This window comes from Zootermopsis nevadensis, unplaced genomic scaffold, assembly GCF_977971745.1.
Source record: "Zootermopsis nevadensis isolate Lab colony 2312 unplaced genomic scaffold, Znev_1.0 Znev_ptg000038l, whole genome shotgun sequence".
Classification (NCBI taxonomy): Eukaryota; Metazoa; Arthropoda; class Insecta; order Blattodea; family Termopsidae; genus Zootermopsis; species Zootermopsis nevadensis.
Genome location: NW_028259170.1, coordinates 298,574 through 315,518, shown reverse-complemented (window position 1 = coordinate 315,518; position 16,945 = coordinate 298,574). Strand labels below are relative to the sequence as shown.

The 16,945-nt window shown below is 36.3% G+C and overlaps 2 protein-coding genes across 5 annotated transcripts in view; both read left to right on the top strand.

Moving 5' to 3' along the window:
• LOC110841044 (ryanodine receptor-like) overlaps positions 1–16,945 on the top strand; it is a 317,152-nt gene that overhangs the window by 141,454 nt on the left and 158,753 nt on the right. The window lies entirely within an intron of this gene.
• Positions 835–16,945, top strand: part of LOC147871790 (furin-like protease 2) — a 32,657-nt gene continuing 16,546 nt past the window's right edge. Inside the window, exons 1-7 of one of the 3 annotated variants that reach the window (XR_015538288.1) lie at positions 835–928; positions 4,320–4,437; positions 6,145–6,467; positions 7,377–7,818; positions 8,904–9,091; positions 10,185–11,649; positions 12,226–16,287. Coding sequence is in view for 2 of the 3 variants with exons in the window: in XM_087360119.1 (XP_087216245.1) it covers positions 4,346–4,437; positions 6,145–6,467; positions 7,377–7,818; positions 8,904–9,091; positions 10,185–10,341; positions 12,226–12,229 (1,206 nt within the window). In the remaining variant the exon portion in view is untranslated. Of the gene's footprint in view, positions 929–4,319; positions 4,438–6,144; positions 6,468–7,376; positions 7,819–8,903; positions 9,092–10,184; positions 11,650–12,225; positions 16,288–16,945 lie in introns of those variants that run through there. The other 2 variants (XM_087360119.1, XM_087360118.1) reach the window with 2 other exon arrangements.

The window sequence follows — 16,945 nt, the reverse complement described above, 5'->3', positions numbered from 1 at the left end:
TTTTCGGATTTATTTCTTCTTTGCAATCATTGAATTTAAAGTAGATGGTGCTAATCCAAGGCGTTTAGCAAAGTCGATTCTTTTTTCAAATGCATTTTTCTCCACTTCTTCTATGATTTTTAATCTTTCTAGAAGAATTCTGACTTGTTTTACTGGGCGAGAGATGGTACAGGAATAATAACAAAATAATTAACAGTAGTAACAGGAATAACAAAATATTTACGGGAACAACTACAAAAGTATAGACTGGAACAATAACAGTAAGAATGGAAGTACTGTTACTGCCGAACTCAACGAAACGTAGCTGTAGAAGACACTGAACCACTGGAAACGAGATGAACCAGAAGAATGAAAAGTGTCGCCGGCCTTTCCTTTGTACTTATAATAAAAGCATTTGTGAAGAAATTCACACTGCACATGCCATCTGGCATCGCTGGAACGAAATATGAGTGCACCCTGATTAAACTCATAAAATTTCTGACAATGAGCACCGACATTCACTCCAACTATCACCCCTGCACCGCTGACCACTCATTCCAAAAGAATCTGTGCTGGTTGGGCAACATAACATGTTACCGCTACTGCGTATTCCAAAAACATTGTGCGTCTTTCGGTATTAATTTATCTCAAAACCCAGCATTTTAAATTCTCAGAAACGATCATTGCGGGAAAATTGTTGGCCGGGACTAAGATTTTTGAACGATCGATGCGATAAAACGATAGTTCGAGGAACGATAGAAGCGGGAAAATGTAACATTATTTTATATGGGATGTATTCGGGACCGAACAAAACGGACGATGCATCCGGGAAAACGATAGTTCCGGGAACGATGGATAGGGGTTTCACTGTATTTGGTTGTTCTCTCATCTCGTTCTGGTCCACTAGAAAAGGAGGCAGGGTGGATTCTAAATGGTGTGAAACGAAAAGGTAAGGTTGTATTTGTAACTTACAAAGTTCAGTATTTTGTCTGCTGGTACTGAAGATTATGACACTGTCACCAAATAGACAGGATCATTGTTGCATTTTCAATGTTACTATTAGAACTCGGATCTTCCATGTGGTGAAAACGTGAATGTTTGAATTCATGTTTCCATGTAAGTCAAAATTAACCCACATCTCAAGTGAGAGAGATGTCTCCTAAGTCTGTTGGTGATAAACATTTTTCACATACCTTTGCATCATACTCATCACCATTGTCAATCATTCGTATATGGATTAGGTCAAAGCCTATTTGAAGTCAAGTTTATCCTTAGACTAATCTCACCATTTTTTAGACATGTTACTTCAGTTTCTTTCTGTAAGATACAATTTGAATGGTTATATATATAAAGTATATGCATTGCAAATACTTTACATTTGTAAGGTTTGCAAGTTGAATTACTTTTCATGAATAAGAACTCTAAGTGCCAGTTTTATTCATTCCTTTCAATCTTTTTATTATGTGAAGTTTTGTGTTGTAATACTGCTGACTCCATACAGCAGGGTCCTTCTGGAAAAGCTAGTACTCACTCAGCTAGTCGAGAAATCTTGTGCAAAGGTTTATTATCTTGTTCACAAGAGCATCATAAATCCAGTTCACAATATGCCACTGTGTTTCCATAAGGTCTATTTTGACATTATCCTAACATCTATTCCTCAGTTTTGCAAGTGGTTTCTTTCTTCCATTAAAATTTTGCAGTGAGATATTTTGTACATTTCTTTCCTTTTCCATGGGTGCTAAATGCTCTACCCCTATTTCTTCCTATGTGGTTGGATCATTCAAATAATATTTGGTGAAGATAATGTGAATTTGCATGGTTGATATTTCACAAAAATATTTTTATTACTTGCAACAGGATGACTATGTAGTTAACGTGTGACTTAATGACTGCATTTGAAAATATTATGTTGAAATTTATAATTCATTTCTATAGTATGAGAATGGTAGAAATTAATATTTTAACTTGACCTTTTTGCACGACCAGTAGTTCACGACATATTCTTTATGGCTTCTTCATGTTTTAAGTGTAAAAAAACACATGTTTTACGGGGCATTTTTATGCCCATGTCACAATATAGTGGAAAATGCACTTCATTGAACTGTACAAAAATCTCTACAGTGGAATGATGTTTAGAGTAGTGCTCACCCGAGCGTGCAAATACTTAGCCAACGAGATCAGAATTGCATATGCCTGTGTGTATTGATGTATTTTATACCCACATAGCTAAAGGATGGTTGTGCTGTCTATTTATGTGGCCAGGATCGGATGCAGCAAAATTACGTGTTGGTGCTCCATAAGGTTAAATTTTTTAGTATCCTGATGGGATGACTCAAGGCAGCCATTCTTAAAGTATCATATTCAGGGAATTCTGTGTAAAATACAAAAACATTATTATTTATTTCCATACATTAATATATAAATTTGAATGAGTGCATTAGATTACAAGAGCTGGAGGGTATATTTACACAGTAACATAATTAAAAGATGGTTAGATCAGTAGCTTGATTTTCTTATTGTTCTTGTCTTTACAGATTACACAATATAAAGCCTTTTACAACCTCAAAGTCCTCTTCCAGTATCTTCTTACTCTTCCACATTTTCTTTCCTCCTTAGATTATTTATATTTCCATGCTCTTCACCACCAGTGAGCTTGCACTGTAAAGAAAAACATCCCCATAACTATATCACTGGATTTTATAAATTTGCTTTGAGATTAAGTTTTAACCCATTGAGTTGCAGATGTATAAAGTTAAGAGGTTGCAGGAAAAAGAATTGGTTTATTGATTCTCAGTTACTCATTTAATGACAATGTTTCAACTATAGATGACATGAGTTAGGGAAATTGTCATCAATGATGAGTAGATAACAATTTGGGAGTCAGTGGTCATGGCATATTTCAAGGTACTAGCCTGACATTTCACAGGAAAGACTCAGAGAAATCAACAGGACAGCCAGTAAGCCAGCTGATATTTTATGTGGGTACCTACTAATTACAAGCCTAAGGCTTTAACACCTATGAAAATAAGCAGTGAGAAAATAAGAGTTTAAGAATACAAGAATGGTTGTGGAGTACAATTTTAAGATTTGCTGGAAGTGAAGCCATATTACAAATTTCTTAATATTTTGACTGAAGCAAAATCTTGCAGGTGCAGGTGTGGAAAACATTTGACAACAAATTATTTTTTTAGAGAAAACCAACCATCTAAATAAGCTAGTTTATGGATATACAAGTGTTACATTAAATTAAGGCACATGATTTGTTTAGTTTTATTACTAATTCAGATTTTGTGATGAATGCATGTGGTGTATATTCATATATGGAATACACCTTTCCAGTCTTGTTGTTTTGGGACAGTTCTTTAGTAGAACAAACTTTTTTAAATTGGAACTTGTGAAATATTTATAATGAATTCTTTTTGGGCTACCAACCATGTAAGGTGGTTTAATGGAGAAAACACCAACGCTTCAAGAATCATCTTCACCCCTATCCTCAGGGTACTGAAGGACAAAGATGGTTCTTAAAACATTGGTATTTTCTCTATTAAACCACATCACAGGACTGGTTTCCCAAGAAGAACATATTATACTTGGTTGCCGTGAAAGCTTCAGATCATTGTGAAATCTTAACTTCAGTACATAATAATGCTGTGTACTAAAGAAGAATGAAGCAAGTAAAGATAAACGTTTGATGTGCCTAAAGTGTATGTCTTCTGCAATCATTTTTCATATCAGACATGACATTCCTGCATTGAATTTCCTGCAATACTACTTTGTAATTGCTTTGTGGTCATGTCTTTTCCAATCCTCCATATTTTTTAATCATTATCTGTCATCTATTTTACCATCACAAAAATAGTGCAGTAGTTAAGAGAGATAATTGTGACCTTTTTAAACAACTTCGGGTGTCATATTATTAATTTTTGTGTGTTTGCTGGTAGTTAATTTATATTTGTACAGATGTCATTATAGATAATGGTAGTAAGGCATACATCACTGTCTATGGGAATATTTTGGGTTTTCACAGATTGCTGTCTTCTGGGATGTGTGTTATTCAGTGTCATAGATTAGCCTGTTGATGGAAGCAGTAAGCTCTTCTGAAATATCAGTTAATATTTACCAGATGATACAGCACAACATCCTAGAACACAGCCATCTGCATTTGTGAGGAAGTTCAGAAATTTTGTTGTCATCTTAAAATACTACTGCATTCATGTATCTATATTACACCACATGCTGTATAGATTTCAAAGTGGTAGTCATTAAAATTCCACTGTACAGAATTGATATCAGTTCTCACATATATGCAAACTGATATCTGTGTACTCTTATGTTCACAGTCAGTCACAAATTTGGATATGGACTGATGGATGCAGGTGACATGGTCAGCCTGGCTGAGCAATGGACAAATGTTCCACCACAACATATATGCAAGTCTCAAGAAATAAATGAAGAACGGTAATGTCAATAATTTATTTTGAAGGACTCTGATGATGGTGTAATATGTTCTGGATTGTTGGATGTTTAAACCTTGTTCATCATGTGATGTTATGAAACACAATTGTTTTGAGGACTGGAGCTGTCATTGTCTTGAGGTGTATTGAAGGTAGCACCTAATCTGTGGGGTCTATTAGAATGAATTAATCTGAATCACTGGGCAACCTAGGTCAGAACAACTACATGTGTATAAGCACCTGAGATTAGGTTATATAAATAGGAGAAGATAATAAGATTGACAATAACAATTAAAAGTAAAGTAAAGTTTCTCCCGTTACGTGCCATACAGGCACTTGGGTGAGTGGAGGTATAGCTCCTCTCTCTCGTGACCTTGGCACTGGATGTGGGTGAGTGGTCAGCATCACGCCCCGGCCGGCTTTACCCCCAGGAAAGGACCCTGGTACCCATTGGATAGGAGGCTGGGTGGGCCCCAGAGCTGGTCTGCAGAGGCTAGAGGAAAAATCCTCTGCCCCCGTAGGGGATCAAACCCCAGCCGTCCAGCCCGTAGCTAGTCACTGTACTGACTGAGCTATCCTGGCTCATAACAATAACAATTATAAGAAGGCATATGAATGTGATGACTAAGGCAAATGTGGAAGTGGAGTAGGAGACACCTTTACTGCAAATGAACCAAGGACAGATCCAGTCCTCGAATCATTGTGTGTTTTATAAAATCAGATGATGGAAAAGGTCCAAAAACCCAACAATCCAGAGGTAATATCAGCAGCTTACAGTGTTCTTTCATTATGCTTCTTTCATCTTTTCATATACTCTGCAGTTTGTTGTTCACAAAACCATTTGAAGATTTGAAGATTGCTGTTTTCTGGATGTAGCAGCATGTAGTGTGGTAAATGTTGATTGATATTTCAGAGGAGCTTACTGGTCCCTTCATCAGGATACCAAGCCCAGATTTTCTTTGCTCTTTTCCTGTAACACAGTCTTGACAATAATGATTTATTAGGCTTTACTTGAGAAAAACCTAATAATCTCATACTGTATTTATGAATTAACTCTCTATTTGAGAAAAAAAATATGTATGTATATGTGTTCATAGCAGTGGTTCTCAATATTTTCTCATTCACAGCCCAGTAATATAGCAGCAAGTTTTATGAGGACTAATGTTCTATGTGTCCTGCATAGTACAACATAAATAAAAGAAAAGGAAAAATCATTACCAGCACATTTGAATATATTCATATAACAACAAAATAAATTCACTGTTTCTAAGAGACAATCATCTACATTGAACATTCACATATCAAATGCTATATGCAAGGACATATGAAAAGTTTCTGAGTTGTCGTACTTTTCCAGTCAGATTATAAACCTAATTTTGAAAAGTAATCACAGTTGACTTGCCTAAAGGGACACTGTCAGGAAACAATTTACTCACTAAAGTGAAACAAAAATAATGACTAGTTGTAAATTAGTATGTTTTACATCTGTGGATACACACACAGGTAACTAGACTTGTGAACCATCTTAAACCAAGCTGTAGGTCAACACTGGTTTCTGATCGTCTAGTTCTGAAACATTGGTCTGCAAGACATTTTTATACTTCCTTATGAACATTTGAAGAGTTTATTAAAGTTATTGTTGAAATTAAAAGGGACTGATTTTTCTTTGATTTCTGATAATCAGAAATACTTTAATCTTCTTCCTTCACAGACAAATAGACCCAACCCTTGGATCCACACTTCAAGTTCACATGGATGTTAATGGCTGTAGTGGAACTCTGAATGAAGTGAGATTCCTTGAACATGTTCAGTGCAAGATTTCATTGCGTTTCTTCCCACGTGGTAATCTGCGCATCCTTCTAACCTCCCCAATGGGCACCACATCAGTTTTGCTCTTTGAACGCCCAAGGGATGTTGTTAGTTCGAATTTTGATGATTGGCCATTCCTCAGTGTTCATTATTGGGGTGAGAAAGCTGATGGAAGGTGGACACTTCAAGTCATCAATGCTGGAAATCGTCATGTGAACCAGCCAGGTGTGTTAGAAGATTGCTGTCATCTGGGTTGTTGCGCTACTTAATATTTTAAAATGGACAACCCCTTTATTTGATTTCTTATGACTATTTTCATGTTAGGGTAATACAAGAATTCAACTGGTGATCATATTGAGCAAAACCATTAATGTTTGTAATTGTGCTGAAGCTTTTGTAGCTGTTGGGAAGTAAAATCAGGGCTGGAAGTTTTGGATTTCAGATTTCATGGAAATTGTGTATTGGAAGCAAAGGGTCTAGTTAGCCTATGTATACCGTTGAGTTTTAGAAAGAACTTTAAGAATGAATTTAATGTGATTTTACTCTGTAAGAATTTATCAGGAGTCAATAGTTGGTGTGAATTTATGGATACTTGCACAAGTAGATTACATATGACTGTTATAAATGTTGTAATACTTGAATTATAATGTAAATTATAAAAAAGCAAGTACTTAATTTCACTGCTTCTGAGAGTTTTCTTCTTTTATATTAGGTGCTCAGAAATAAACATTCCTTCTAGTTCATAACACTTCAGGATTGTTATTTCATACATATTAATCTATATATTGTCACCAAACTTGCAGACACTAAAATAAGGCTCATTGCACGTTCTTAGAGTTTGTTCTAGTGTTGAAATCAGAGAAGTTCATTTTCAGGAACTTGTTTACTGAAGAGGGCTATTCAGAGTGTAGTTCTATGGTATGTTATTAGATTTTGTGAAATAAGTAGCACAGACAATACTTTATTTAGGCCATAACTATGTCTGCCATCTACCTGCTTTTTGAACCCTATCTTATCACATAAACAAAAATTGCTAGCACAAATTGAAGGCAAACGTTGTCTGTCAATCTTATTCCACTAATGTTCTATCTTGTTACCAGTATTACTGTCACACTCCTGTCTCATGTTTTCCAGGTATTCTAAAGAAGTGGCAACTGATATTCTATGGCACAGCAACTAACCCAATCCGCCTGCGGCCTTCTGGTTCCTCATCAGGACACTCAGGAGTGCCTCAGCAGACTGCCTCACAGAATTCCTTTATCTTTCCTAATTCACAGTCACCATCTGCTTCTCCCACATTGGATTCAAATACATTTTACAGTGGGAGTTCTTTCAATCCTAGTTTTCAGTACTTCCCTAACATATATAGTGTGTCAGGAAGTGACCCTCAAGCTTCAGTAGCTTCACTAAATGAAGCTGCTGGCAAAGATTCATCTCTGCAGGAGAATCTCATGGGAACAGGAGATGACAGCAGCAAGAAAGTCCTTCACAACTGTGATCCTGAATGTGACTCACAAGGATGCTATGGCAAGGGTCCTACCCAATGCATTGCCTGCAAACACTATAGGCTGGACAAGTATGACTTTTGTTTTTATTAATATAAAGTCTCTTAAGATTAGTATGTTGAAATTTTTTGATTTCAGCATGTGAATTCCTAGAAAATGCACCATGACACAAAGTAATATACAGTATTAGGCCCCTTGCCCAGAAAACTTTTTGGATTTTAGGATTTTCGGTCTTTATTCAGAGGAATTTGGCTACAGACTAAATAAATAATAAAAATGGTATGTTGAAGAGTGTTGTGTCTACAATTAACAATTTGTTTTTCATGAGAAACAGGAAAACCTTTGATATCTCAGGTGATATATTGGGGGACGGGGAGGGAGGAAAGCCCACAACTTGCCACACGCTGATTAAATGAGTATAAACAAGCAAGCTGCTTTCTAAGAAGCCCAGTGACAGAGGTGTCATTCACACATCATGGTGTGTTGAAGAACTGTGAAGCACCAGTTTTGAACATGACAAACATAGGAAAATTCTGCTATAAAAGTCACAAAGAAAAAGTACGGATATTACGTCCTGAATTTTAGAATGCTGGATACAGAATCTGATACTGTGTATGAGAAATCGTCTTCAGAAAATCTATTCCTGAAAATCACAGACTCCAGAAAACTGTATTCAGCCTTAATTTCTTAATTCAGTTGCCCTTATTCTCACCAACAATGCAGTTTTATTTAAGACTTCTGCCACATTGGAATAAAAACAAATAGTTTTTTCTTTTATTTTCTAGGCACTATATTTAAAAATTGTTTTGTTATGGTTAAGGTATTTGAAGAGTATACAAGCATATAATTATTATTTTTTGGATATTACTGCTGGAGTTCAGTGTTAAACTTTAGCTTTCAGGGATGAACCACATTGAACATTCAATATGGCTCATCCCTGAAAGCTAAAGTTGTACATATGTGTATAGTCCAAATATAGTTTCCAGATTCTGTGACAATTAATTGTTGTTATTGTTATGATGTACACATTATTAACCACTTGATCTTTACATACATTAGTAAAATACACACCTTGTATTAAAGTAAATTTAAAGTTTGGAACATTGGGAGCCATCTGTATGCTTCCATTACTAAGGGTTTCATTTGTGTTTCTCAGCACGTGTGTGAGTCGGTGTCCACCTCGCAGCTTCCCAAACCAGAGTGGTGTGTGTTGGCCATGCCATGAGTCATGTGAGACTTGTGCTGGTGCAGGTCAGGACAGCTGTCTCACATGCGCCCCTGCACATCTGCTTGTAACTGATCTTGCCATCTGTCTACAACAGTGCCCTGAAGGATACTATGAAAGTATGAACATAACCTGCATTTTTATTTTCACTTGTGTCTTTAAGGTGTAATGTAATGCAAGGTGACCAAGACAGGTTTCTTTGGGGCCAGGGCAACCATTCAGTAGATTGAGAACCCATCAGATCTGCTGGTTCCTGTAGCATTCTGTTTGAAAGCGGTTCTGAGGAACTCCAATTGATTATGTAGGCTTTCACACATACAGAGGATTTTGGCCCAGTGCATGAACATGGAAAATAAAGCCTCTTTCTTGGAAAGATGGTGGTGGGAATTAACAGGTTGGCTTATGTGTGTCCCAGTAAGCCATCATATTTATGGTACATGTCAGTCAGTAAGAAAGGTAACAGACATAGGGACTGCACAAGACTACATCCCAGGACACAGTCAGTTCTTGCTCACTACTGTGAAAACCTGAAATCCCAAGTGTTAAAATATTCAAAACATAAATCGTGAGCTTAACATGATAAACATGATTAAATATATGATTTTTATTTAATAGCTGCCTCATTAAAATGAAATTAGTTTATGTAAGTGATTGGCTTAAGTAATATTCACATTATTATTTTACTTTGCAGTAAGTAAGTAAGCATGACAAAACATTGGCAAATGTTACTATTTAAAATTTATATTAAAATAAGCCTGATATGTTTTGTTATGAATTTGTGGCATCATGAGAAGCAGTTCCTTGTTATTTACAACCTAAAATAGATACAAGTTATGTTTAAAAATATTTAAAATTGGTTTTAGATCTAGCCCCCCCCCCCCCCACCAATTCACAGTTGTGTATATAACATTTTTAAAACTTGATAATCTTAGGTTATGAGGAATGCTGATATACCTATGATAATACTGTGAATTAGTTACAAAACATACGGAGTTCAAATATATATATAAACTGTTATTTTGCAGTCTGTATTTATAAACAACTACAAATGATACAATGGATGTAAAAAAGGTAAAATTGTCTAAATATTTGTTCCTGATCCTTCTAATATATCAAAAGTGAAAACATGTTAAAAATGGGTTACCAAATACTAATATCTTTGAAAATTAATACAATTTTCTTGAGGTAGAACAGAAATGATCATACTTTCAGATTACGACCAGATTACATGTGTCCCATGTCAGCCAAACTGTGCCAGCTGTCAGGAACGGCCAGATCATTGCACCAGCTGTGACCATCATCTTGTTCTCCATGATAACAAGTGTTATGCTGCCTGTCCCATATACACATATGAGACAGAAGATTATGGGTATGTTTTCTAATGCATATCTGTAGCTGTTGCCATTTTAACCCATAAGGGCCAAAAGGAACATGATGCATGCCTAATTAAATTCTGTATGTTGTTGGGCGAATGGGTCTCTTTTGTCCTGCTTTGTCATGATACTGTTAAAATTTTTATAAATTCAGATGAATAGCTTCTTGTGTATGTAAAATGCTTCTAAGGGTTTATAGATTGTCAGAGATTAATTTGTAATTGATTCATCCACATTTGATTGTGGGATCTCTTAGTAATAATTCCCTGAAATGTGGAGACAGTTTGGAATATTTAAAATAATTCTTTTCAAGTGGTCATTTTTTTCTTTGTTGTCCCTCAAAATGTCAAAATCAGACAGATCTATCTAAAGATGCTTCAGAATGCCCTATCTTGCATCATCACCTCCTTTCATATAATTCACACTTCCTTTTACTTGCTGTTTCATCAAAATGTTGATGTCTGTCTGGGGTACCAATGGTTTGACTCCATGTATGAACTTGAAGAATAAAGTTCAGTCTCCTTTTCCACCTAAAAAATCAATAAATTTACAAGATTGTTGTATTTTTTCTTGGGGAAAAATCCAAGTATTCTTTGATATTTCACATCAAAACAACTCAGTCAGGAACTCTTAATTCTGAATATTCTCTGATATATCCAGACCCAACCTCTGCAATTGTGTTCCATTTGTTTTGCTGATGTAATGTTTCTTCGGTGAAGAACAGATAATAACTTATTGTAAGAGAGAATGATCAGTAAATAAGGACCTTTAAGAATCTGTAATGTATTTTATTGTAATTATAATTGTTTATACATTTATTGTAATTTTAATGAACCAATGTGTACAATTTTCAATGCATCTGGCGCGTTAAGCACCCGCCTCTCAAACACCATAAGAGATGGATCTGGACATATTGCATAAGAAATACGTATTACCTCTTGAGCTTTCCATATCTGTTTTCAGATTTTAAATATCACACGTGATTTAGGTTCTACAAACATTTATTTATACAAATACAGAACTTCACGTTACTGCTGCGTTTGTGTGTTGCGTCATACTATATAGAGATAACAAGATGGATGACTTTGAAGCTAAAAGAGTCCATAATGCAGAATATATGAGACAGTACAGAAAACGTAAAAAAATATAAGTATTAAATAATGAACCCAAAGTTCCAAAAAAAATACCAAAAACTAATGCTGAACTTACAAGGAATATAGGAATCGCAAGAAGTAATTATTGCAAGTTAATGATTCCACATCATTAGCAAGTACAAGCGTTCCTACAAGAATCGCACAACCAAGGTATGACAATGCAACAGATTATTTTCATAAGCATTTTAATGAAAATAGATTTGGATACGCTTGCAATGTATGTGACTGGTTATGGTTTGAAAAATATTTGAAACAAGTTACTGATAGCCATTAGATATATTGGGTATGGAGTTTGTAAATGAAAATGTATCCCAATTTAAGGTATGCACAACATGCTGGCTATCTTTAAATAAGCAGCAAATACCTATATTGTCTAGGAGTAATGGATTTGTGTATTCGCCATACCCCACTGATTTGCCTCCTCTAGATTGCATAAGCGAAAGATAATATTCCCTAGACTTCCATTTATGCAAATTAGGAGGTTAAGACATCAAATGGGTGGATTTGGGATAGTGGGACAAGTAATCAATGTTCCTGTAGATGTTAATAATATGGTAACACTACTACCTAGAGAATTGGACGATGATTACAGTTTCAACATCTATATAAAGAGAAACTTGATTCACAAATCTACCTATCTGGTAGGAATTGTGAAGAAAGATACAATAAAACGTTGGCTTACTTATTTGATTAATACTCCATTGTACAAACATTGCAACATTACAGTTAACGATGCATTTTTCCAAAAACAACAAACTGCCGAGGAAGAAATCATAAAATGGATAGAAGACATAGAATTTTCAAGTGATGTAGAATTGCTGCTAGCTCAACAGCAAACTCTCCTGTGGAATGAAGATAAGTACTTGGAAATTGCTCCTGCTTAAAAGAACACACCCTTGTCCATCATATACGATGAACATGCAGAAGAGTTGTCTTTTCCAGGCATCTTACTTGGGAAGATCGAGGCAATTTAAAGAAGACCACAAGGTAACACCATTCATGATGGCAACAAGCGAAATTCGCCGTAGCGATAGAAGAGGTGTAACACCTCAACACATGTTATACATGGTAATGAAAATAATGCGGTTGCGCGTTAGCGAAGGCTTGTACAGCACGTTCAAATGTATAGGGGAAACAGATAACATTACAAGAAAGATGATTGAAGATAAGGAATTTTTAGAAATGTGCGTAGGAAAAAATCTATAGTTTCTAAAGTCCATACCTAATTCTGTACACTTCTGAGCTCAGAGGAAGCGAGATGTGTTTGCCATCTATGTTGCATGTCAGCAACACTGACACACTCAGATCATTATATTTTGCCTATTTTCACTCTTTAATGAAATATGGAATAATTTTTTGGGGAAATTCATCAAACATCAAAAAGATATTCACTTTACAAAAGAAAATTGTTAGATTAATGGCTGGTGTCAAACCTAGGAATTCATGTAGAAGTCTGTTTAAGAGATTAGAGATCTTTGCTCTTCCATGTGAATACATATTCTCATTAATGAACTTTATTGTAAATAACCAAGAACATTTTCAAACTAATTCTGCTATACACCGTGTCAACACAAGGAATAAAAATCAGCTTCATAGACCAATTGCCAACCTCTCATGTTTTCAGAAGAGTGCATATTATGCAGGGATCAAAATTTTCAACAGTCTACCATCAAATCTCACAATTCTCGTAAATAAAAAGGCACAATTTAAACCAGCATTGAAAAGATACTTAATTACACACTCCTTTTACTCTGTCAACGAATTTATGTTGTTTACAAATAAGCGATTGTTTATCTTCTGTATGTAATGGGTAGATTTACTTGTAACTTATCTCTACTTTATGTGAACCCTTTGTTTGTATTTTATGACATTTATATAATAGTATGACTTGTATTTGTATAACATGTATTGTATTATTATGACTTATTCTACATCCTATTGTCATCTGACTAACTTATGGATCCATGGAATGTAATAAAGATGTATGTATGTAATAAGTTGATTGAGGTAATTATGCATGTCTTGCAGATGAAAAGTTTAGTCCGTTTGGTAAATATCGCATCGTGGATTGCTTCAAGAGAATTGAGTTCCAACACAGAGGCAGTCCACATGCACACATCTTGATATGGTTGGACAATGATCCGAGGGAACAAATTTCGGAAAACATGCCACAAACCATTTCGTTGATAGATGATTTATGTTCTGTCAGTGAAGAATCACTATCTACATACAAATCAAGTGCGTAGTCACACGTTCACATGTTACAAAAAGAATGATGGGGTTTGTAGATTTAATATTCCATATTGGCCAATGGATAAAACCATGGTTCTTCTTCCGATGAGTGCTGAAGATGGCAGGAGAGAAATGTACAAGCGTCGATCATCGAAGCTGCATGAGGTGTTGGAAAATAGAAACTTTGACACTCTGGAACGCTTCTTGGACGATCAAGAATTGGAGATGGACACATACTTAAATGTACTAAGAGCCAGCATTTAAAGACCCACAGTGCTCGTAAAGCGCAACATGATGCAGCTCTGGACGAATACGTTTAATCCGTGGATTGCTGAAATCTTGAATTGCAATAGGGACCTACAATTCATACTTGAAGAATATTCATGTGCTTCCTATGTTGTGGAGTATGTGAATAAGACGAACCGAGGTATAAGCAACCTGCATAGACACATGATTCAACTGCAAGAAGAGTACCCCGACCAAGACTACTGTGAACTGTTGAAGAAGGTGAGTCTGAATTTCTTAAATAGCGTTGAGATGAGTAGCCAGGAAGCAGCGTGGTACTTGATGAGGCAACATATGTCGGAATCAAGCAGATTTGTTACATACGAGGCGCGTCCCAAAAGTAAGTTTCCCTGGGGCCGTTTACAGAAACAAAACACAATTTCATGGAAATATTTATTGCAAGTGTCCAGCTATTTTTCAACATATTCGCCACCGGAATTGAGACATTTGTCATACCGTGGGACCAACTTTTGAATACCTGTGTCGTAGAAGTCTGCCGCCTGGGATTGGAACCACTGTGTGACAACCATCTCCGCCTCTCTGTCATTCTCAAAACGCTGACGCTGACCGGACAGGAATTTCTTGAGGTGTAGGAAAAGATGGAAATCACTGGGAGCGAGGTCCGGGCTGTAGGGTGGATGATTAAACACCTCCCAGCTGAACTCCTGCAGGAGACTTGCTGTCCGTCGGCCTAGCGTTATCACTGACCGCACTTCACAGTCGGCGGGAGCTGGAATAAGAATCTCCATCTTCAACAGCTGCAACGATGCTACTGTGAGAACGCGGGAAGTGCCGTTAGTGCATGCGCCATGCTACGTCATTGCTCTATCACGTACGCACAGTCGCTTCGCGCAATATAAGGTTTGCTAGCTGTGGGACGAGTGGGAAACTTACTTTTGGGACGCGCCTCGTACATTCCCACATGTTGGATGTAGAGGATGGTTTGGTTAATGGTAGCATGGCAACTTTAACGTACATTGAATACAATCCTGAGCATTCCGCTCGTGTGCAGCGGTTGTGGTTGCTTGTGGAGCCCAAAACTGCCAGACAAAAGGCTAGAATAAAGTGTCGTGCTACCGTAGCTTCACAACCAAACGTACTAAAATATGATTAAATAGACGAAGTGGCACTATCACATTTAAAAACAGGCAAGTTAAATATAAAAGATTATAATTCCCGTTGGTTAAAGCTGGTGCTCTAATGGTTCATAAGTCGCAGGGTATTCAACTACAACAAGAGTCTAGATCATCAGTTGGTGTATTATACGTTGCCCTGTCTCGCGTTACATCGTTGGACGGTTTGTACATCACAAGCAGAAACAACGACTTGGTGTTTTATCATGCCAAGGGAACAAACAATCCAAAGGTAGAGGACTTGCGCACTGAGCTGAGGCGGTTAGAAACACATATATTGCCCACGTTGACTGCTTCAGTAAGAGCATTTATAAGGAGTGCTGGTATTCGTGATCTAAAAATGACTACTTTAAACGTACAGAGTTTAAAAACTCATGTGCAAGACATAGCAACGGATACAGTGATAACTGATAACGATATCCTGGTGCTAACCGAAACGTGGTTGCACAACAATGAAACTGTAAATTTGTTATAAATGCATCATGCAATTTATGCATGACGAACAAAGAGCAGGTGGAGTGGCTATGTACGAGAAAAATGGAGCAACTACCATGGCTACCCCACATCTGTTGATGAAATTACCTAAGGAGGATGGAACAGATAACAGAATAGCTGCAGCTGAAAAGAGAGGTGATATTTGTGTGGCAGTGTATGGTCAATGGTGAAAAAGTTTTAATTGTTACTCTGTATATTTCTAACAACACACCTATTGATCATTGTAAGAGATTTGTTTGAGTTATTTGTGAACGTTTGCTCCCAGATCTACAGAGATGTTTTCAATTATGGCCACAGAAGGTCGTAAAACAATGCCCATAATATTGGCAAGAGATTTTAACATTGATTTAAAAAAGGAGGAAAATCAAAGCTTTGTCATATTTATGGAGGAAACGTTTGGCTTAATGTTGATGTCAGATCCTCAATGTAGTACTACTAGATCAAAATCTTGTATAGATATGGTGTTTGCATGAAATGTTGATACTCTAAAGTGCACAAATTTTATAACATATTTTAGCTACCACAGACCCATTTTAAGCGTAACTAATTCAAGTTAAATAAGCAATGTCTTATTCAAACTATTTACTCAATTGTAAAGCATGTGTAAAGGGAATATTTAGAATAAAGCTAATATATAAACTTCCTTTCATTGATCAGATCTTTTGCATTCGTCAGATACTAGAGAAAAAATGGGAGTTCGGTGGGATAGATAGATTTCAAAAAAGCCTATGACTCTGTGAAGAGAGAAGTGCTATATAATATTCTTATTGAATTTGGTATACCAAAGAAGCTAGTGGGTCTAATAAAAATGTGCTTAAATGAAACCTGTAGCAAAATTCAAGTAGGTAAATATGTATCTGAGACATTCCTCATCAAGAACGGTCTAAAACAAGGAGATGCTTTGTCTCCCTTGCTCTTTAACTAGAATACGCCATCAGGAAGGTCCAAGGTAGGCAGGAGGGTTTGCAATTGAATGGGACACATCAGCTATTGGCATATGCTGATGATGTTAATTTATTGGGGGACGATATAAATACAATAAAGAGGCTGGAAGTAAATTCAGAAAAAAACTAAGTACATGTTAGTATCTCGTCATCAGAAGACAGGCGGGCAAAATTATCTCAGGGTGGCTAATAAATCCTTTGAAAGGGTTACAAAGTTCAAATATTTGGGAACAACAATAACAAATCAAAATGATACTTGTGAGGAAGTTAGGAGGAGACTAAATTCCGGAAATGCTTGCTACTTCTCAGTTCAAAATATTTTGTCTTCCCGTCTGATTTCTAAGAAGCTGAAAATTA